At 49.5% G+C, this 21079-nt stretch overlaps 8 protein-coding genes across 8 annotated transcripts; 5 read left to right on the forward strand and 3 right to left on the reverse strand.

Moving 5' to 3' along the window:
• Window positions 1–323: 323 nt before the first annotated feature.
• On the reverse strand, window positions 324–1356 carry K444DRAFT_607822 (uncharacterized protein). Its single transcript, XM_024879243.1, has one exon. It carries the CDS (start codon window positions 900–902, stop codon window positions 711–713), a length of 192 nt encoding a protein of 63 aa, XP_024742159.1. The 5' UTR covers window positions 903–1356; the 3' UTR covers window positions 324–710.
• Window positions 1357–2751: 1395 nt separating this feature from the next.
• On the reverse strand, window positions 2752–6984 carry K444DRAFT_519255 (LCM-domain-containing protein; the record flags this gene model as incomplete). Its single annotated transcript, XM_024873936.1, has 12 exons — window positions 2752–3201; window positions 3248–3326; window positions 3452–3663; window positions 3721–4359; window positions 4441–4653; window positions 4794–4929; window positions 5070–5799; window positions 5833–6020; window positions 6258–6446; window positions 6498–6592; window positions 6718–6843; window positions 6901–6984. The coding sequence occupies 12 exons, from the start codon at window positions 6982–6984 to the stop codon at window positions 2752–2754; spliced, it is 3141 nt and encodes a 1046-aa protein (XP_024742160.1).
• Window positions 6985–7143: 159 nt separating this feature from the next.
• K444DRAFT_607825 (autophagy-related protein 18) lies at window positions 7144–9077 on the forward strand. The gene is made up of 4 exons (XM_024879244.1): window positions 7144–7469; window positions 7522–7676; window positions 7726–8759; window positions 8806–9077. The coding sequence occupies exons 1-4, from the start codon at window positions 7418–7420 to the stop codon at window positions 8858–8860; spliced, it is 1296 nt and encodes a 431-aa protein (XP_024742161.1). The 5' UTR covers window positions 7144–7417; the 3' UTR covers window positions 8861–9077.
• K444DRAFT_607826 (uncharacterized protein) lies at window positions 8672–9376 on the forward strand. Its single transcript, XM_024879245.1, has one exon. The coding sequence runs from the start codon at window positions 9104–9106 to the stop codon at window positions 9320–9322; it is 219 nt and encodes a 72-aa protein (XP_024742162.1). The 5' UTR covers window positions 8672–9103; the 3' UTR covers window positions 9323–9376.
• A 283-nt stretch (window positions 9377–9659) lies between these two features.
• Window positions 9660–10928, forward strand: K444DRAFT_175533 (uncharacterized protein). The gene has a single exon (XM_024870772.1). The coding sequence runs from the start codon at window positions 10152–10154 to the stop codon at window positions 10791–10793; it is 642 nt and encodes a 213-aa protein (XP_024742163.1). The 5' UTR covers window positions 9660–10151; the 3' UTR covers window positions 10794–10928.
• Window positions 10929–11063: 135 nt separating this feature from the next.
• K444DRAFT_518573 (uncharacterized protein) lies at window positions 11064–13229 on the forward strand (the record flags this gene model as incomplete). The annotated part of the gene is made up of 2 exons (XM_024873881.1): window positions 11064–12870; window positions 12922–13229. 2 exons carry the CDS (start codon window positions 11064–11066, stop codon window positions 13227–13229), a joined length of 2115 nt encoding a protein of 704 aa, XP_024742164.1.
• Window positions 13230–14048: 819 nt separating this feature from the next.
• K444DRAFT_518997 (beta and beta-prime subunits of DNA dependent RNA-polymerase) lies at window positions 14049–19235 on the reverse strand (the record flags this gene model as incomplete). The annotated part of the gene is made up of 2 exons (XM_024873915.1): window positions 14049–19005; window positions 19054–19235. 2 exons carry the CDS (start codon window positions 19233–19235, stop codon window positions 14049–14051), a joined length of 5139 nt encoding a protein of 1712 aa, XP_024742165.1.
• Window positions 19236–19496: 261 nt separating this feature from the next.
• Window positions 19497–21029, forward strand: K444DRAFT_519262 (PRP3-domain-containing protein; the record flags this gene model as incomplete). Its single annotated transcript, XM_024873939.1, has 1 exon — window positions 19497–21029. The coding sequence occupies one exon, from the start codon at window positions 19497–19499 to the stop codon at window positions 21027–21029; it is 1533 nt and encodes a 510-aa protein (XP_024742166.1).
• Between the last annotated feature and the right edge of the window lie 50 nt (window positions 21030–21079).

Genomic DNA, 21079 nt, shown 5'->3' on the forward strand with positions numbered 1-21079 from the left:
AGCTTGACACCCTCATCTTGGCTCCCAAGTACGGACCGTACGGACTACGGAGTAAATACAGTACCGTACCCCCTACGGACGTACAGTACGAGTACTGGAGTGATCTGACCACAACAACAGGGGCGGCAATGTATACGATACGCCCAATCACCGCTCGTGAAACTCTGGACCCCAGCACTGCCTCTCCCGCACAGGGGTCTTTCATTTGCTGCTCCGCGGCACCCCTCGCGAGTTTCGATTCGCGATCCGCAGGCAGACCGCACCGGTGAAAAATGATCTTAATTGAAGAGCTCCAGAGCTCCAGAGTCCAGCATGGCACCAACACCGACCAGCCCTGAACTTCATCTCGCTCTTCATGTCAGTTCGAGATCGATCATTTTCTGGCCACGCCCGCAACCACCCCCCCCAAGCCCACTCGCTTTCATGCTACACTAATGGCAATCTCGACAGCATGAGTCCTGCACTACTATGGCCATAGAGAGGAAGACGGCCAAGTCTTTGCAGAATAATCATGGCTCAGGTGCGGAACGTCTGCCCACTGCCCACGAATTCGCAATGCAGTCAACCAGCCTCACAAGCACGAAAATGAAAGCGAGAGATCGTCCATGCTAAAATCCTGCCCTGCTGGCAAGCAGTTGACCGTCGAGTTCCCAGGAACTCATCACGCTAACGGAAGTATTGGGCCTCCTGGCCCAAGTGTGGGACCTGCTTCACTCGGGGAAGGACCCGTTCCAAACTCTACTGTATGTAGATAGACTTGAGCAGAAGGGAGCAGCGGGGCCCTGTAGGGCGATGCCAATGCCAATTCCAATGCCAATACCAATCGTGCCATTCGTCCCGACAGCGGCTCTCGGTAACACAGGCCCGACGTCAGCCTCGTTTCCATTCAACATAAAACACATGAGGGGATGTGTGTGCATCGTCGCTTGCCACTTTTCGACCTGGCTTCTCCTCCAAGGCCCAGAAGCCTGGCCTGGCTGGACTTCTGCACGTGTGGCTGGGGGGAGGGGGGGTCTTCTGGAACTTTCAAGGAACATGCAGCGGTCAACGGGCTGGAAATTGGCTGGCTCCCCAATCTGCAAGAGACATCACGATTCACACTGACGCTGCGTGTGCCTTCATGCAGCGACGGCTCCACGGAACATTAATTCTCTGCTCCGAGGCCATCTCATTTGTTGGACGGCGTTTAACATCGCCAACAAGGGAATGGAAGGGCGCCCCTGCGCGCTGGGCCGGTAGGCTTTGGTGCTGTTACCAGAATGTTACTTGCCCTTTCAGTCTTCGCGGGGCCGATAATAATGAAAAATAATAAAATAATACTGTATTGAAGTCAATAATGAACGAGATAAATATGACGCTCCGTGGACAACGTTTCTGCATCGTGTACCAGATCTAGCAGTCAAGGATGCAATCCTTTGAGCTCCTCGGTTGTTTGCTTGGCATCGCTCTGTGGGCACGTTGCCGCGGCTTTTCAAATATAGAAAAACGAGGTTGATGTTTATTCCTAGAGGCTTGTACTTGGGTTGATGTAGCATCTCACCAACCCCCTGAAAAGCTGGTGCCTGATGCGCCGGAAGGGGAACATCGGAGGCGGGGTGATGATGAATCTCCAAGACAGTGCCACAGTGGAAAGTCCAGCCATCGAGATATCCATGATTTGACCAAGTACTGGCATTGGAATTCAACTTTGGATCTCAAATTCCGAGGCTGACTTGAACACTAAAGCCGTTGTGAATGTTCCCAGTTTTAACTGAACATCAACAATGTTCTCGGCTTGAAATTGAACATTTCCACCGACCCTCAAATCGCGCTGCACCGAGGTCGCCGATGACACCGACGGCTTATCGGCGACCACGATGGGATCGGGGATGATGGCGATCGTAGGTGCGGCGCAGGTTATGCTTCTTTGAGTGCTTCTCCCGCCCACGCCACGGTCGGAGGATTCAAAACAACTTCGTCAAAACTCTACCGACGTGGATAATCACGGATGGTATGCATACTACCGTGGAAAGTGGAACAAATGAGATTTAGACCCAAACCGATCTTGAAGATCCAAGATTGTGAGGACTTGTAACGCCTAGGTTGATCCGGAACCTCCCTCTGCATTTAGGATCGAGTGCCAAGAGGTTTCTCGTATACCTTTAGTACCGGATAAAATAGTGCATGTAAGTTCTCACGACCTGCCAACAGGAGGATGTAATGTGTGTATCAATTCTACGTTGCTTCATTTCCAGAAGTGCATTGCCTCCTATAACCGTGGCTGGGCCCTCTCCTGAGCTTCTCGTCGTCTGTCGTCCCCAAAATTGAGTTGGTCTTCAATACAAACTACAGCCCTAGTTTCCGCAACGCCAGTGCCTTCGGCCATTTGCTCAGTACGGAAGGACCTCACAAGGCAGAGGGACAACGAATGCTCAATCTGAGAGAAGTTAGTGCATTGCTCAGGTACTTCCGTGGGTACGTAAGGATACTACATGTTACCAGTGATCTGTTCGTCTCATTGTTGTCTGACGAGAGAATTCAAACCTGATGATTGAGCTTGAGACTTCCAAAGCTTTGAGCTATAGATGATCCCGATGAGCGCCATCGGGGTTGTTGGTCCATCACGTTAGCCATAAATCAGATGTATCTCCTTCATCTGGTTTGTGCTTTCACAAGCAAGAATTGAGAGTGGGGAAATAAAGCCCTTCAATTGCTGAATTTTTCCTATCGAGAGTCGAACATTGGCGAGTAGGGTTCGAAATAAGTTTCTTCTCAAGTGGTCTTCTGCGTGAATTCGTCGACCAACCTCTGCAAATAGAAACCTCGTACATCCATGGGCAGATTCTCAAATGACCTTATGATTTTAGCGATATCCCGCCGACCCTTTTCGTATGCCTGCAAGTCTCGATTTCCGTAGACGTCCTTTCCTGAAGCATAACAACTTCCTTGTAAATTTCGAAAGAAAGCGTTAACGGCAATGCTTACCCCAGAAGTGGGCAAGGCGGTATGTAGCCAAAACGGAGGCAAGAAAAGGATGTCGCCTGGTCCGAGCAGAGCCTCATGCGCATGAGTAGCAGCAAGTCTGGGATCGCGAAGTCTTTCGAATGCGTTGATATGGGAGCTCGACGCACCCGGATCAAAATCGAAGTGTTTGATATCGGAAGGAGGAAACAATAGGAGCCGTTTTAAGCCTCGAATTTGGCAGAGAACGTTAGCCATCACCTACATGTGTGAGCTGTATCCATATGATTTTAGTGACACAATTTACATCATAGTGTAGCCACATTATCACGGGTCCTGAGATCCTCAGCGGGGAGCTGTGTAAATTATCTGTGACTAATTCCAACCTAAGGGGGCCAGAGTCAGCATTCTCTCGCGACATGGTTTGGATTGAAATAGAGGAGGGGATGCAGTTTTAGCAATGCATACTGTACCACAAGTACAACATATACTTTAGGCTGAGGGGCCTTACTCTGGTGGCAGAGAAAAGTCCGCCGCTATGGTGGGAAAATCGCTTGCAATGTTTGCCGGCTTTCCGGAAGGCTCTTCGGAAGACAGAGATCTTAGATATAGCCTTTCGCCACCGTCAATTCGATCCAAGAATTCTCCAAACGTCTTGGAACTATAAGCAAAATTCTTTGCTTTGAAGTTCATGTGCTCTGTCGTAGCTTCATGGACAATTACCTACGGGGTCAGCATGACAATACAAATTCTTCTTACAACTCGCTGTGAGATATTTACCTCCCGCTCACTTCCAACTTTCTCCTTTAGGTAGTCGGTGGTCCATTTCGACCTACAGGAGCCGATGTCTGATTTCTCCAGAATGACAGGCTGAGCAACTTGGAGCAGCCGATTGAAATGATCAGCGGTGGTGATTTGGACCCTGGAAACAATGACGGGCTGTTGATCTGTTGTACTTGTGGGATGAGGTCCTCGAGTACTCTTAACAGGCCGGACTGTGGTGACGCTCTGCGTAAAGCGCCATGTCATTATCGGAGCCTGTATGCTGCTGACAGGGTTTCCGTGGGCGCCATTTCTTTCTAACGTGCTCATTGTATAGCACCCCTTGTTCCAAAAAGTGCCGAACGAAAAGCAAACTGCGGAGCCACCCATTATGACAAAGGACTGTCTTGTGTGTGCTACACTTATGCCAATCAGCAGTGGCCGAGGCGTCTTTGGAAGTTGCTTGGGTGACACCGATGATGTCGAACAATTTTGAAAGTCTAGTATGCATATCTCGTCTGCCAGGCTAAGTGTTTGATCTTTCAAAACACCTCCAATGAGGTATATTTGACCTTGGTGATGAATGACGCTTGCCCCAAAACGAGCAATCGTAGATGCGTTTTGAGAGTCTATGGCTCGGAAAGCAATGATGGGCTCCTGGGCGAATGGAAAGCGTAATCAGCCACTTTTGAACCTGTATTGGAGTTCGGGCAAGATAAAAGAGGACTGTGGGCTTACCTCGCTCAAGGCGTTTTTTACCTCGAATCTCCAAATGGCTTGTTGTAACAGCCCATCTTCGGATAGACCACCCGCATACAGCCCCTGTGTCGAAATTGACTGAGCCGCGTTACTCTCGGAACGAGACATAATTAGATTGGCGCCGTATGTCGCAGCTGGGACCTCGCCATCTTCGTCGAAAATGCAGCGAATCCAGCCTCGACGACGGCTCCACTAGATTGTCAAGGAGCATTAGCACTTTCTTTACAAAGCTAGGAACCAAACAGGTCCCATTGCCAAGCCTAGTAAGACAGAGCGAGTGGAGCTGTGTTTTCATGTTGTTGCCACGAGTGAAGAAATGACATCATACTTACAATAAACCATGAAGTCGAAATTTTACAGGAATCGACCCTCCCAGGAGATACTAGAACATGTCCACGGCCTAGATGCACAGCTTGATGCCGATAAAGGCAAACGGAGAGATCGTCAACACGTTCCCAGAGGTTGAGCCTAAATGTCCAAATCTTTTGGATTAGTATTGCTTGCAGGACACAAAACGGACCCGAGACAGTGCCGTCTCAGTATCTTCCCTCGTCACCTATTTGAAATACGTCGCTAGAGGAGATAATCTTAGAGAATCGAGGACCTACCACTTGTGAAAAAACCAGCAGTCTGCTAAAGCGTTGTCTGGAGAAGTTCGACCACCGACTAGCAATGCACCTTCATCGCCAATATCTGTAATGGTGTGGCACATCCTACTGGATGGCACATTTGAAGCCCCGTCTAGGTGGAAAGGAAAAAAAGCCTCCTTGTCTGTGGTGTAGATATCCAATGAGTTCACCCTCGTGGCCGAACCCATTCCACCGAAAACGGCAATGGCATCTTGAGGACTTTTCTGCCTGCTGATCTGCATTGCAGCGGCAAATCGATTAGAACCTTGAGCCTTCGGAGATTCCTCATAGGATAGCTGGAATTGTAAAACACCTTCGGAATATTCTGAAATTGTCGATTGATCTCGTCGAGTTCTTGATTTTGGGCCTAAAGTCTGGGTTGATACGGAAACAGTATCGGCAACTAATAAGAAATAATGGCATCCGAAGAGAGCAAACTCTTCCCATTCATCGAATGGCTCAATTTTGTCCAACTCCTTGCGCTCCGAGAGGCTGGCAAAGGGGGCCGAGCTCCACAGCTCCCAGAGGTTGCATACTGAGACGTTGGGCCATCCCAGACATCTAAATCGCTCGAGTTGATCTGCCGTGGAGGGATACTTCTCGGCCGCCCTTAACGGAGTTTGCAATTTGTCAAAGTGTGCCAGCATTGTTTGAGCAAATGGATGCCCTATCCCTTGCGGGAGAAGCTGCTCAAGGAGACAGAATCTGGCTGGAGACTGTCAGTAGGAATTCGGAACGCGACAGGGGAGGTGCTTGCCATGAGATAAGTTGCCAGCCCACCGTATCAAATCATCGGCTGCCTTAACATCCATGTACGTAATCGAAACTTCTGCAATGAGAAGTATTACCGATTCCTGGACATTGACAGTCCCCGATACCATCCTTTCGAGGCTATCAAGATCTCTTAGATCGCAACCAAGTTGGAGATATCTAGACAACCACAGGTCATTATCACTTTTTTTTATTTAAAAGTGAAACTGTCAAGGTGTAGCATCTTGCGGCACATTGAGACGGTGAATCTGTTTCTAATTGCGAGACATTGGAATAGGACGCAACCGTGAATGTACCTCAACTTTTAGAAAATTCGGACGATTGTACTTTCGAATGTCTCACACCATATGTGACATTCTGATATAAAGGGGAGGGAACAGCTTAGGAAAGACCTACTCATCACTGCGAAGCAAGACATCCCCCTCTAAAGGTACCTGCATGTTCGTGAGCACTGAATTTAGGGCGGCCGTGGTTACTATAACGTCCCGCTTCTTCATCATGAGTTCTTTATAATCAATGTCGACGAACGTGACCTCTTTGCACGAAGACGAATACCTGGCAAAACATTGCCATGGGAGCGGATCACTGTTATGAAATTAGAGCCAGCACCATACCAATCAAGCGACTCGTGCTTACTAGCCGCAGCCTAGATTTATCACCACTTTCGGCCTACCTAGGCGCTCTTCCAGAAAACGATGGACGACCTGGTCGACCGCTCGCATTCTCAACCACTGGAAATTGAAACGTCAACAAATGAACATTTTTATGAAACGAAGAAGAGTCGAATTGAAAGCACTTCACTTCAGAGGTAGCAGAAGCGGGTTTGAAGGTAGAAGCAGGGAATTCAAATACGTACGTAACCGCGATTTATGAGAGGGGATCGTCTTTGAGGCTTCTTGACGAAGTAGCGGAAGAAGTGAGGTTCGTTGGGGAAGTAGAGACGCTCGACGCTTCTTTTTGAGACTATGCTGCTATTATTCGTCTGCAAGAAGGTTAGGACATTTGGGAATGCCTGGGCATGACCGAGCTGCAGCCTCACCCCCATGATTGATTCATCTTGGACTTGGGACTTTGGCTTTGCCGGCATCCTGGGCGCCCGTCTCTTATCCTCACGACCTCCCATTGCGAATAGTCCGATTGTCGTTGTCGAAGGTCACGTTTTCAGCCATGCAGGAGAGGGGGGAAAAGGCGAAGGAAGATACTTTAAACGTCGCGAATTTAAGGTTTGGCCCGGCATTTACCCGAACGGTGGGTGACCTTCCCTGCTGCTCTGCGTGATACAGCTTGGCCTGCCCCACTAGCAACTTCAACAAGCAAAGCAAAGAACGAGCAACGAGACCGCATTTTGGCGCATCAACAGCCCCACCATAGGCCATGCTTTTGCTAGCCACCAAATGTGTTCCTGATACAGCTCCCACATCGAGGTAGCTCCCTACCAGCTGTCTGCCTAGATCTCCCCCACCGCAGTACCCTCCTTCATCGTTGACAGACCTCGCCGGGTCCAGAACTATCAGTCGAGCCCTCGAGGTGCAGGACGTGTAGTATAATATCTGGTCATGGCGATGAATTTTGTGACCTTCAACCAGGACTACAGCTGCCTTGCTGTTGGTGCGTTGCACTATCCCCCTCATACGATCTTGGCTTACGGTTCGTCACTCAGGTACCTCACGCGGATTCAGGATATACCACACGGACCCATTTGCGAAGATATTCAGCAGCGACGATGGAAATGTAGCCCTGATTGAGATGTTGTTCTCTACATCACTGGTTGCTCTGATACTCTCACCGCGGCATTTAGTCATACAGAATACAAAGGCAGGGCTTCTTTTCTCAAGCCAGGCCTTTTTGCTGATAGTATTGCCAGAGGTCCTCAATCATTTGCGAACTCACGTTTCCTTCTGCAGTCCTTGCCGTACGGCTCAATCGCAAGCGGCTTGCTGTAGTATTGGAAGAGGAAATCTACTTGTACGACATTTCCAACATGACTCTACTTTACACAATCGCCACATCGCCAAATCCTAACGCCATATGTGCGCTGGCTCCCTCGTCTGAGAATTGCTATATTGCATACCCGCTACCAAAACCGCGGGAGGATACGGGGGATAAGCGGCCATCTCATGCACCACCCCTCTCGACCTATGTCGCCCCGACCACAGGAGAGGTCTTAATATTCGACACATTGAAATTAGAGGCGCTGAATGTTGTGGAGGCGCATCGTGCACCGTTGTCCTGCATTGCCCTGAATAACGAAGGAACTTTGCTCGCGACAGCTTCAGAAACGGGGACTATCATCAGGGTTTTCTCACTGCCCCAAGGAACGAAGCTATACCAATTTCGACGGGGCACGTACCCATCAACTATCTACAGCATGTCGTTTAATTTGAGTTCGACCCTACTTTGTGTTTCATCGACAACCGATACAGTTCACATTTTTCGCTTAGGAGTGCCTGGAACAGCATTACCAGACTCTCCAAAGTCCTTGAATGATAGATGGAATCGATCTCGAAGCTTCGACAGCGGCGTGGAATCCCCCACTGCAGGAACTTCCCCTGGTAGTGAAAATACAGAAACTCTTGCTGCTGCGCGGAAAACCAGTGGCTCGTTCGGCAGCATGATCAGAAGATCATCGCAAATGATGGGAAAGAGCGTTGCCGGCGTCGTTGGAGGTTACCTCCCACAAGCGGTTACAGAAATGTGGGAGCCTATGCGAGATTTTGCTTTCATCAAGCTACCCAAGAGTGGCATGGGTACAAACTCGACGGGTGGTCCACTACGTAGCGTGGTCGCTATGAGTAGTAGCAGTCCCCAAGTGATGTTGGTCACTAGTGATGGAGGATTCTATGTTTTCAGTATCGATATGGAGAATGGCGGTGAAGGTGTTTTAGTGAAGCAGTACTCGTTAGTCATATTACCACTTCGTCGTTGTGGGCTAACCTTGCGGCAGTGTCCTCGAGGGTGACGACAAACTCGACCAATCAGCTATTGACTACACAAATTAAGCGATTCGCCGAATGCCCGCTTTATATTTGGTCCTCTTCGTCCTGGCGTTCTGATGGAGTTCTTGGGACAATCTCATCTTAATTATTCGCGGGGTTTTCAAGCATCGCCAGGAGGCGTTTTTCCCACGGTTGTTGGCTGAGCATTTTGACGGCCAGCCACGGGTGACCCCTCGAGCATAGCAAATTAGTAATGGATACCCTTTGTCGAGACACGGGCTTAGATTTTCCAATTCGACAATGTAAATGTCACTTCCAGTCTGTCTGAGCCACGCTCGTTCTCCTGGTGCGGGAAAGATTATTGTATTCTCGGGTTCTTGTTCGAGACTGCACCTAAAAACACTGACAAGGCAAGGTGGGACAAGGAAGGCAGAACAACATGGAAAGAACAAACATTCAGATGTAGTTCCCGACGAAGTAAATAAAATGACTGGCAACGCAAAAGAAGGAGATTCCAGAGACTGAGACTAGCTGTCTAGACCGGTGCACCTTGCAAAGAAGACCTATCGGTATATTGTAGTACGTAGAGCTTCGTTTTATTTTGGTGTGTTGCTGCTCACAGGGAAGAACCTCTCTTATGCCTGTTTCCCGAATTTACTCCCTGATAGTTCTACTCATGTAACTTTGTTTCTCCCTCGAATTTTTCACTTCATGAACTCATCTGAGAGTCCACTTCATATATTCCTCATCTATATAGTTAGCGATCATATGTTCACTACTCGTCAGGTCGGCGAAGCCTATTTGCTTCTTCAAAGGTCAGCCCGCCATTGGCTTCAATCACACGCAAAGAGGGGATTTCCTTAACCTACAACACCCTCTCTTCTCTGCTGGACAGTGAAACTATCACACCCATCCCTTGTAAGGCACTCGAATCTGCACCATCAACAATTACCCTCGTTTATCCTCCTGAATACCTTCTCTCTTTCTCCTCTTTCTTCTATTAAAACTCACAAGTTGTGCCCTTTAAACTCTCGCGACCTTGCTGCACAAACAGCACAAGTCAGAAGAGAGCTCGTGGCTCTCAGGGTTATAAGACTTCTCATTCTAAAACTTCGCTAACATTACTTATAAAAGTTGCACCCCAACACACCCAGGCTTGTTGCCAGATGGTCAGTCCGGTGTTGACTCGGAAAACGGAAGAAAAAACCCAGGATACTTCTGCTTCCTGCCGATCAAAGACGAGGTGTACCGGAAAGCGTGGATCAACGCGAATATCGGCCTAACCACGAGCGGTCGTGGTAGGAGGTAAATAGAGTTTCGGTACTCCCCCCCCGCTGGCTTGTTTGACCATGGCATGGCATGGCCGGGTCCAGGCCCAAACACGCCCGAAAATAGAAAACAGATGCTCGGCAGACTCGAGAATCCAAGCTGCTTCAACCGCAGAAACGCGAGGGCGATGACGGCGACATATATGCTGCTGGGGAGGAAATATATAATATCATACCCCACTGTGCGGCAGACCCCCTCCACCCACGCCTCGTCGTTCTCTGGCCGCTCGCTCTCTATTTGCTGCACCAGCCTGCAGTGCCATGCAGCCGTTGCAAGGAAGTGCGATAACGAAACCAATCAGCCGCCCGTGGGGTTGCAGAGCCGGCCAATGTGGCCCGTTGCCGCTGTTCGAAGCGTGGAGGGGAGTGTGTGGGCGACCAACGGGTTGTGTCCTCACAGTCGCAGTTTTTGCTCGAAACCTACTGTGCTCCTCAAGAGTGCAGAGTGCAGACTGTGCAGTTTGCAGATTGCCCAGAAAGCCCCCTCCAACGGTCTGCGGTCTGTGGTACAGCCTCCTATCCCCAATTCGTCGTCGTGCTGGGCCTCGCTTCCCTGTGCGCTTATCTGCTCGCTAGGCCTGATAAGGGCCTCTGCTGTATTGTATCAGTATCGTCTGCACACTGCTCTTCCTCCAACCTTCACTCCTCCCTTTTGCTCACAAGCCTGAGTCTCGAGACTCTGGAGCCTCATTCAACGCACTCCCGACTTGCTCTGCTCCTGCACGCTTGCCCGCCAACGGGCCTTGTCACTGCCTCTCTCCACCGTAGAGCTCCCGGCTCGTCCTCCTCCTATCACGCGAATCCCCTGCATGCATTCCTCTCGGATTGCCCTTCCAGATAAGATCCGCATGCCTCCAGCTCCTTACATGCTGCGCCGACATACTTATTAAAGGGCTTGCTGGCATCTCGCCCAGTGTAGCTTTGCGAACTGGATTAGGATGACGACAATTGCTCTCCCTCGCCCTGCGATCCCTTCAGGCCATATCCGCTCCTCCTCTCCGCGGCCCCTGGCTCCCAATCTCAGTCTCGATCATATCAACTCCTCGGCAGCATGCCCAATTCCTATTCCCAACAAGCATTTGCCTGTCTGTCCTCCTGGTCCCGCCCCGGCCGAAAAGCCTGATACCCCTCCACAGTCCCCACCGTCGAAAGAGCTCTCTCTCCAACCGCGCTCCCTCCTCCATCCTCCCGATAAATACAAAGCACAACTTCTGGGCACGTCCACTGTTTACGAGATCGGTGCCGCAGAAGTGGCTGCTGCTCTGGACCACATTGCGGGACAACCTCTGCCAGACCCATCCCAAGTCTTCCCTTGGTTTCACGGCCTTCATCCTTGTAACCACATTCAACAAGCCTTTTTCATCGCCAGGCGGCGGAACTTGAGGAAGACCCCAAAATGTTTGCGAGGCATAACAATTGTCAAAGCTGGTGGGGATCTGAGCTGTTCGAGGCTCAAGGGTGCAATTGCCCCGGAGGAGTTCTTGCTTCAGGACCTTGCTGGAGCAGTCTTCAGAGAAGTGGATCCGAAAGAAGGGTTTTCCGTTCGTAATTTCCAGATTCAAGCCGCCAAGTCTGCCATGGTTTCTGATATCCTGGTCTATGGTGAGGATGAATTTGAGGTTCAGAGGCTCGCTAGGGATTGTGCAGCCGCCCAGCAATCATGGCGGGAAACGCATGAAGAAAAGGGGCACGAGCTCCTCAGGTATAACACTTTTGTTTGCACAAGCCCCTTTGAGGAGTTCGAGGAGAAGTGCCCTGAAATTGTTGCTACCGATTCTCGGGGGCAGATGACGGGCAATGTCATGGACTTCTTCTACCAGGAGAGACTAGAGATGTGTACGATGACGAAGGCCTCGGAAATTGATCACAACGTCTGGTTAGGCCCCACTCCTGATTCTTCTATAGATCCGGCTTTGCTCGGCAGCGATGAGCAATTCGACATCCTCATCGAGTGCAGTGATCTGGGTCGATTGAATCCAGCTTCCCTCCAGGCGATTGCAGAGAATACCACTGATGACCATCCTGTGTATCTCGACTTTCCATCATCTGGCAGTATTATGCCACCAACGTGGTCTCAAGCAGAAGCGGATGGTATTCTAGAAACGTGCAGATGGCTTTACAACCTCTCCCATGGCATTCTCCCTTCGACCCCCCAGACACAAGAGAACGATGCTGAAGGGGATTCTCCTATGCCCTTCTCTTCGCCACCGCCTACTAGGACTCGAGAAAGGAAAATACTGATCCACTGTACCGATGGGTATACAGAATCGACACTCCTTGGCCTGGCATATTTTACGTATGCCACAGGTCTTCCGGTCCCCACGGCTTGGCTTGATTTGCACGTCTCCAAAGGACGCAACTTTTTTGCTTATCCTTCCGATGTAGCCTTACTGACTACAATTGCCCCACGCCTCTTATCCGAATCCCCCACCCATGCTGAGAAATCCCTTTCCGACATTACTGAGCTGGCAAAGGATGAGCCTGAGTGGATCAAGAACATGGATGGCTCTCTTCCAAGTCGAGTTACTGATTATATGTATCTGGGAAATCTGGGGCATGCAAACAATCCCGATCTCTTGAGACAGATGGGGATAAGACAGATACTCAGTGTCGGAGAAACTGCTGTTTGGAAGGATGGAGAGTTGAGCAGGTGGGGAAAAGACAATGTGATGGTCGTACAGAGGGTACAGGACAACGGCGTTGACCCTTTGACGGAGGAATTTGAGAGATGCCTTGCATTCATAGGTTAGCCCTTCCCCGCTACGGTACAGGAACCCTTTCTCACAGTGCAAATAGATCGTGGCAAAGCCAACGGCACCGCGACACTCGTCCATTGTCGCGTTGGTGTTTCAAGGTCAGCAACAATTTGTATCGCGGAAGTGATGCGATCTTTGGGACTATCATTTCCTCGTGCATACTGTTTTGTGCGAGCTAGACGATTGAATGTCATCATCCAGCCACATCTCCGCTTTTCTTACGAGCTTCTCAAATGGGAGGAGAAACTCCGAAGGGACACTCATCAGGAAGGGCGATTCAGGAGAGAATTGGAGTGGCCGGATATCGCTCGCGAAGTGGCTGCCATGAATAAGCCATATGCGAGGTGATTTTATTTTATTCAGAGGGGTTCATGATTTACGAGTTTACGACGTTATACCACATTCATTCAGCGATTTGTTCTGGCGCCGGTGTTCGAACTGGATACTGGTTTGGCTCAGGTAGCCATTGGATTATCACATTTTATTAGCTTTCTAGGATTGGATTTTCGGAGACTTTGCAGGGAGCGAGGCCGACATGTTTTGGACATATTCATTGTATAGGCACTTTAGTTTGGATAACAAGTCAACTAGGAAGGATGAAATTTGGAGAGATCTATTAGCTGGGCGTTGAAAATTTGTGGCCACACTTGGGATTTATAGGGACGGATTTTATAAGAAGAAACCATCTTTTTGGAGAGCAACGGAGCCAAAACTTGCTCGAAACATCAATTCAAAGCTCCCTACTCGACCTGTCCCTCGCTTGTCACCATGGTCGAAGGCGTATTACCTTCGGCCTTCGTGTGAATCTCCCTTGCCTACTGCATATGGCAAATACTTAGGAAGCCCTCAGTTGTTCAACCGCCATTGTAGCCATGTTAAGTAGCAATAGTCGTCAGTCACTTACCACCAGCGAGATTTCAATATTGCTGCCTCACAGTTTATTCACTCGGATAAGTGATCGTCAATACGGGTCGGCTAGCTCGGCGGACTGGAGCGTTCTGGATCTGGGAATAAAGCGGCACTTCGAACTAGATTGTGTTCTTTTTTTGTGACATCAATGGCCCCTTGCAGCACTTTTTCCATGCATGTTTGACCGCCCTTAAGCCATGCAGCGCCATGCCTCCTAATCATCATTGTAACAGAACTCCTGACCTGATATATGCTCGCTCAAACTACTATTTCATCATCCTTCCTTGTCGGCACCCGAGTCAATACATCGAAGGCTCCAGTCCCAACTTTGCTCATCCTGCCAATGACGATCCTGGAACTGGGACTTGACAAATCATCCCAATCACCGTCCGTGACCGCATCCGCCAAGAACCCCAGAGTCGTCTCGAAACTCATCTTCATAAACGGGCTGACACTCCCCCTCAACCCATTTCGGTTGAACGGGCTGAAGCCTCCTCCACGAGTCATGAAATCGGCGATCAAGTTCAGATGCCTGTGGTCCACGCTGATTCCGTGTCCGCCAAAGACGCCTGAGAGTTCTTGGATGATGGCAGCACGGCAGGCCTCCACACCGTAATTCGTGAGCATGGCTGCTATGTCGTTCGTGGAGATAGTATTCGGATTTATGATGAAAGGATAAGCTTGCATGGCCTTGAGGTTGACACCAGCTGTGTGTACGACGGGGATTTTGACGAGCTTGCCAGTGGCTGGATCTTTGACTTCTTCATCAACATACGTGCACGTTCCCAGTCCAGGAATCTGTTGGATGAGAGATTGTCGTAAGGCATCCTCGACGATGGAGAGCATGAGGACTTTCGGAACATCTGCAGCATATTCAAGAGTGATTTCGCACCATTCTCCAGCCGTTTCGTCGAAGCGAAACCGAACAATGTCGCTACAGTGCTTCATGACCTGAGCTTCGCGCTCCTCTGCTGCAGCGCTGACAACTTGCCTCTGCCCCCCACTCTTGTTCCCGTCAGCATCTTCACCATCGCTCGCAGGATCTCTTGGGCTGCCTCCGATGCCTTCATCTTCCATTTCCTCATCATCTTCTTCAGGTTCGGCCTCTTTCTGCATCTGAGCTTGTACCCTGTCATCATCTTCGTCATTTGCAGCATAACTGACAGCTTCGGAACGGTTCGCCCGCTGCTTATCGTTTGTAGCGTCGTCGTCGCCATCATCGTCTTCGTCGTCTTCCCCAACTTCCCGCTCTGCTGATGCCCGGACCTCTTCAATGGTTCCAACGGACTTCCCAATTTCAGGAACTGCTGCAGTATTTGCAAGAGATTTTAATCCCCTTTCTCCCTTCTTCCTCCCAAGAGCTTTTCTCGTGAGAGACTGCAAATTTGGAGCAAACTTCTTCTCCAGGGTAGACAGCACATCCCCAACTTCAATGAAATACGTCTCTGTGTACTCCTTCGACGGGAAAAGTTTGATGTGGATATTGTAGGTCTTGGCTTGGGCGTAAGCAACACCTCGACCAATGGACTCGCCAACTGTTGCAACATCCAAAACCTCGGCGAGGGAAAGAACGCTGATGGATTTAGCAAACCTCTCACCATCTTCCCGCGAAAGCTCCTCGTTGATTCGAACGGTCATGGAGGGTGTCGCGATGTGGTTGCTTGCAGTCATGACAATTTCCCGCAGACGAGGAATTCCCAGTGTGACGTTCTTTGCAGAATGTCCCGCTAAATGGAAAGTGTTGAGAGTCATCTGCGTCGACGGCTCCCCAACTGACTGGCCAGCCACGATACCTACAGCTTCGCCTGGGTCTACAACAGATTTCAAATACTTTGCGGCTAATACCGATTCTAGAGCCTTGCGAGCGCCGACACCATCAGGATGTTCTTTGTCCTTAACCATCCCGTCAGGATTCGTTTTCAGATAGGTTGTGAGGGCGTCGAAGAATTTCTCAGAGGTCGCATAACCGTATTTTCCTGGGTTAAATTTCGCAAGGACAGGATCGGGTCCATTGGGTTGGTTAGCTTTGACATATCTGAGCGCCTTCTTCATCTGCTTCAATATGACCTCTTTCTCCTCAAATATGGTGGCAAAATTCGTGTCGTCATAATTCAATTGCTCGCATTCAGAAATGAGATTCTCGAGGAGGAATTTGAAGTCGGTCAAATGCTTCTGCTTTGTCACGTCCAAGCCATCCTCTCCATATAGGAATTGGATCATTGACCCATCGGAGTCTCTGACAGAGGTATCGTATTCAACCTTAAGGCCTTCCATACCTTTGATGAGACATCTCTGGAGGTATCCGGATCTCGAGGTTTTAACAGCAGTGTCGATCAGGCCCTCTCTTCCCGCCATGGCGTGAAAATAATATTCTTGAGGCCGAATGCCCGTCAAGAAACGGTTCACCACATAACCTCCAGCCCTGATGTCTGTCTCAAAAGGCCTGAAACAGGGTAGAGACTTTCCACTGACCATGACTGGAACTCGACGTCCTTCCAAAACCTGCTGGCCTAGATTGCAGGAAATCAGATTTGCATTGACAGAACTGCCCTTCGCTCCAGAAACCGTCATATTTTGCATTTGATTTTTTGGAAATTGCTTGACCAGGCCACTCGGAAGGCATGCCAGTGTGATGTCGGATGAAAGTTGTCCAGAACGCTTGTTCATCATCATATCTAGGCCTTTCTGCTTTGTGTCGTCTCTCACTACATCCTCTATACGGTTCAGCAGTTCGGGGTCTGTGTCTGTCGGCTTCTGGTCATACAGTGTGACATATTTTGCAGCAACCTCAAGGCCGATGCTGCGAGCCTCCTCAAGTTTCTCTTTCCGAATCCGCTCACCCCTTGGCGTCAAACGCAGGTCATCCATGCCGCAGGTGAAAGCTCTCATGTGGAGAAATTTTGTCAGAAGTCGACCCAAGATACTCAACATCTTCCCGGCCACAGTAGGGCCATACGCTTCGTGGATTGAATGGATGAAACCACCCCCAGTAGGACCGATCTGAGATTTGTCAAGGATTCCACTTATGAATTCCCCTGCTTTAAAGTGAACAATGCCTTCTTCTGATCCTGCGCCCCATTGATCAGCCGGTGTGGATGATTTGCTGGTGAGAACAAGGGGTGCGTGATTGACTGGCATGATATTCTTTAAGATTGTAGTAATGACCTGCTTTCCGGTCCATCGTGGGAAAGGCTTGATGATTGCAGGAAGAACTGTAACTATCCGCTCTCCAACGATATGTCCACTTTCCGGGCGGAGGCAATTGTATATCAGTTGTTGATATGTTGCGCGGTCGAAAAGGGTGTCTCGATTACACATCCAAACCGAGACGGATATGTGATCTTGGATTAGACCTCTGAGAGGCTTTCCCGAAGTGGCTACCAGATACTGATGATCCGTGTCCGCAATTTGTAATGCTTCCGCTCTTGCAATCTCGGTCTGGGGGAAGTGCATGTTCATCTCATCTCCGTCGAAATCGGCATTGTAAGTGTTGCAATTTGCATAGTGCATGCGAATTGTTTTCTCCCCGGGCAAAACCCGTGCTCGGTGACCCATAATCGACGGCTTGTGTAGAGTTGGTTGCCGATTCATCAGCACAACATCTCCATTAGTGAGATGTCGATGCACCTTCTTATTTCGTGCTCCACTAGCACTACTGCTGGAAGATGCGAGCAGTTGGTTTGCTAAAGCCAGCCTCTCATCCTGGGTTTTCGTCCGCAAGCTGATGACTTGGCCGTTCTCGTTCTCGATAGCTGCAGCACCAGGCCACTTGTCGAACCCGTTTATTACAGCTTGCTGCATATCCTTGAAATTATGGCTTGTGACAGGTTCTGGATACGTGAGTTTCCTGGCAAAGACGGGCGGCACTCCGATCTCATTCGTCTCAATGTTAGGATCGGGCGAGATGACACTACGAGCCGCAAAATTGACTCTCTTCCCCATCATGTTTTTCCTGAAAAGGCCTTCTTTCTTCTCCAGCTTTTGCTTGATACCATCTTCGTTTTTCTTCCCAGCTGCACCCTGGATCGGATTTCGATCACGGTCAATCAAAGAGTTGACGGCATCCTGCACCCTACACCAAGCCTCTTCCAGATCGCTGTACTTCCTCGTCTGAGGCGAAAGATTTTGAATCACTCCCTTCGAATGGACCTCCTTGTAAAATTGAGAAAACATCTCACAATTCTTGAGAATGGCCTTGTAGAGGGTATTTTGTTGCGCTTCTGCGATCTCTCCTTCCCCGGTTCGAGCCTCTGGCCGATATTTGTTCGGGGGTACAAGAAGGACTTCCAAGAAGAACATCTCGGGGGAGACCACCGTAGCCCTCTTCGATGCTGAACGAGAGTTGTAGACTAGCGATAAGATATCCTGCTCCCTTTCAAAGAGTAGCATCAGTTGTGATTTGACTTCTTTGGCATTCAAAAATTTCTGCGGCGCCGACGCAACCTTAGGCTTCGAGTTCGAGTCCGCGTTGGTCATTGTCATGGCTTCTCCCATGACTACATCTCCGTTGACATCGAGAGTCTGACCTTCCCCCTCTCCATCTTCTTCGTTCGACGATAAATCGATGTCGGCAATGCCTTCGTCAAAATCACCCTTAGTCTTTTCTCTCTTTGCCTGTTCCAGAGTCTGAATAGCAGTCTCAGCACGGAAGTTGCCTTGTGCCATCTTAGCCTTCTCCTTAGGGCTCAACGCCTTCATAAAGATCTTAACATAACGATCCTTCCGGAAAGTAGGTGATATTCCATTACAGTTTCCGCAAATCTTGCCAGTAGTGATGGATTTTAGGAAGGCTTTGACGACTACTCGTCTTGCTTCCGCAACCCCCTCGTTCTTCTCGCGCTCCCACGCCCACGGGGTGGCTCTTGAGGCTTTGATCGTCTTTTTAACAAACAAACTCCTCCGCCGAATGACATTATCATCCGCTGACTCTTCTTCTGACTCGCTGCTTCCGTCGCCAGCGTCCTGAGACTGTGTCACTTCGATATGGTCGATGTCTTCCGCTGCACCAAGTAATCCATGCTGCAGCAATCGGAGCTTGCAAAGATATCGATTGACTTCCTTGCGGGACATTTTGAGATAATGACAATAGGTACATTTTGCCCTCAGTAACCGCAATAGTTGATCCATAAATGTAGGGTGATAAACCGGGATTGGGAGCTCGATATGGCCCACATGGCCTGGGCAACCAATCGAGTTCAGATTGCATGTTGTGCAGCTTCATATCGAGTTAGAGTTGATAGCATAAATAATGTTGGGGGCGTACAAGTTATCTCCCCAGGCACCGAGCGCAGGGTCATACAATCCTCCAGGAACTGGGTGAAGAAGAGTGTCAAATGTGGTGGAGTTCTGTATTCGTTTTACAGAGAGAGCTTTGATCTCTGCGGCACCAAGAAAGCCAAAATCGACGCTGCCAATGGCAGATGAAACGGGCTGAGAAATATTCATCTTGAAGAAGAACAAACGTAGGGCCCGCCAAAGAACTTGACTCGAGGCCTCAAAACCCAGAAATCGTTGTTCCTCGTGGAAGCTATAGTCAAAAAAAAAACCTGCTCGGATTTTTCTTATCTTATCAGAAACACCTGGTGCACGTGACCTTCAAATTCTGGGTAGGCGGTAGGTTCAAGGCATCCTTCCTCAACGTGACAACATCCAACACGCGCCAGGAAATTCCTACCGCCTTTTCGAGACAGATGAGAATTCACCCGCATGGATCGAGGTAAAGCATCGCCTATCCTGGCGCCTCGTCATGACGCCGCGAGCCGTGTTGGAAAGCCCGAGTCGGCAGCAGAGAAGCTCGCATCGTTGAAAGCCCGAGTTGCAGCAGCTGTGGGCAGTAGCAAAGCAAAGGCCGGGACGAATCTTGGTCCAGCACCCGTCACAACCTCTGCACGAGGTGGCTTGAATGTCGATCTACATCCTGCTCTGCAAGATATTGGACAGTTTCAGTTCAAGCCTTCTTCAAAGACGGTCGCGCCGAAGTTTGCAACCAGCATTGGAAATGCCCGACCTCAACCTGAAAAGCCTGCTCCCAAGAGCAAGAAGCAACTCGATTTGTCTGGACCTTCGGCAGAGGAAACGCGGAACAATCCATATTTCGACATCAGCCTTGGAGGTCAAACGGCTACACTTAAGAACAGACACTCCAGGCAGCTGATTTTCAATCAAAAGGGCAAATACATCCAGCAAGCCAATGCGTTACGAAGACAAGCCGCCCTCGAGGCAATGAAAAAGAAAATCGCCGAGTCATCACGAAAGATAGGCATTGATGAAGACCTGGACACTGAGAAGAATTACCTCGTTGAAGCACCTCCAAATATTGAATGGTGGGATGAAGGCTTGGTAGACGGCAAGAATTACAATACCATTGACAATCCAAAGACTCTTAAAATCGACACCCCCGACTCCATAATCACCGAATACGTTCAGCATCCGGTCCTGCTAGAACCACCCCAGGAAAAGAATATGCCTGCGCCGAAACCCATGTTCCTCACATCTAAAGAACAAGCAAAACTACGACGTCAACGTCGCATGGCAGAGTTAAAAGAACAACAAGCCAAGATTCGTCTAGGTCTCGAGCCTGCACCTCCACCCAAAGTGAAGAAAGGAAATCTGATGCGAGTACTGGGCGAGGAGGCCGTGAAAGACCCTACAGCTGTCGAGGCACGAGTGAATCGCGAAATTGAGGCACGTCATCAGACTCATGTGGAAATGAATGAAGAGAGAAAGCTCACCAAGGAGCAACGACATGAGAAGCTAGCTTTAAATCAGGAAAAGGATGCCGCCAAAGGTATACGTCTTATGGTATTCAAGATTGATAATCTGGCAAATGGCAGTCATCGATTCAAGATTGCAAAAAATGCGGAGCAGATGGCTCTAACTGGAATTTGCATCATGCACCCAAGGTTCAATCTCGTTATTGTAGAAGGTGGCGAGCATAGCATAAGACAGTACCGGAAGCTCATGCTGCAACGAATTGATTGGACAGAGAACTCTCCCACGCGAATCAAGGAGGGCACCAAGGCGGAAGCTTTGCAAGACTGGCTGAAGGCGGAAGATGAAAAGGGAGAGCTCAAGGATATGACCTTGAACAAATGTGTACTGATATTTGAGGGCGAGGAGAAAGCCAGGGCTTTCAGAAAGTGGGGAAGCAAGGTATGCGAGACGGATAGTGCTGCTAGAGACGCACTTCAACGAGCAAAGATGGAAAATTTCTGGGCTCTGGCAAAGAGCATGAAGTAGAATGGCCGAGCTACATCCTTCAATCAATGGGCTTTTGCCTGTAAGGTACT

This window comes from Hyaloscypha bicolor (genome assembly GCF_002865645.1).
Source record: "Hyaloscypha bicolor E unplaced genomic scaffold K444scaffold_16, whole genome shotgun sequence".
NCBI classification, from domain to species: domain Eukaryota; kingdom Fungi; phylum Ascomycota; class Leotiomycetes; order Helotiales; family Hyaloscyphaceae; genus Hyaloscypha; species Hyaloscypha bicolor.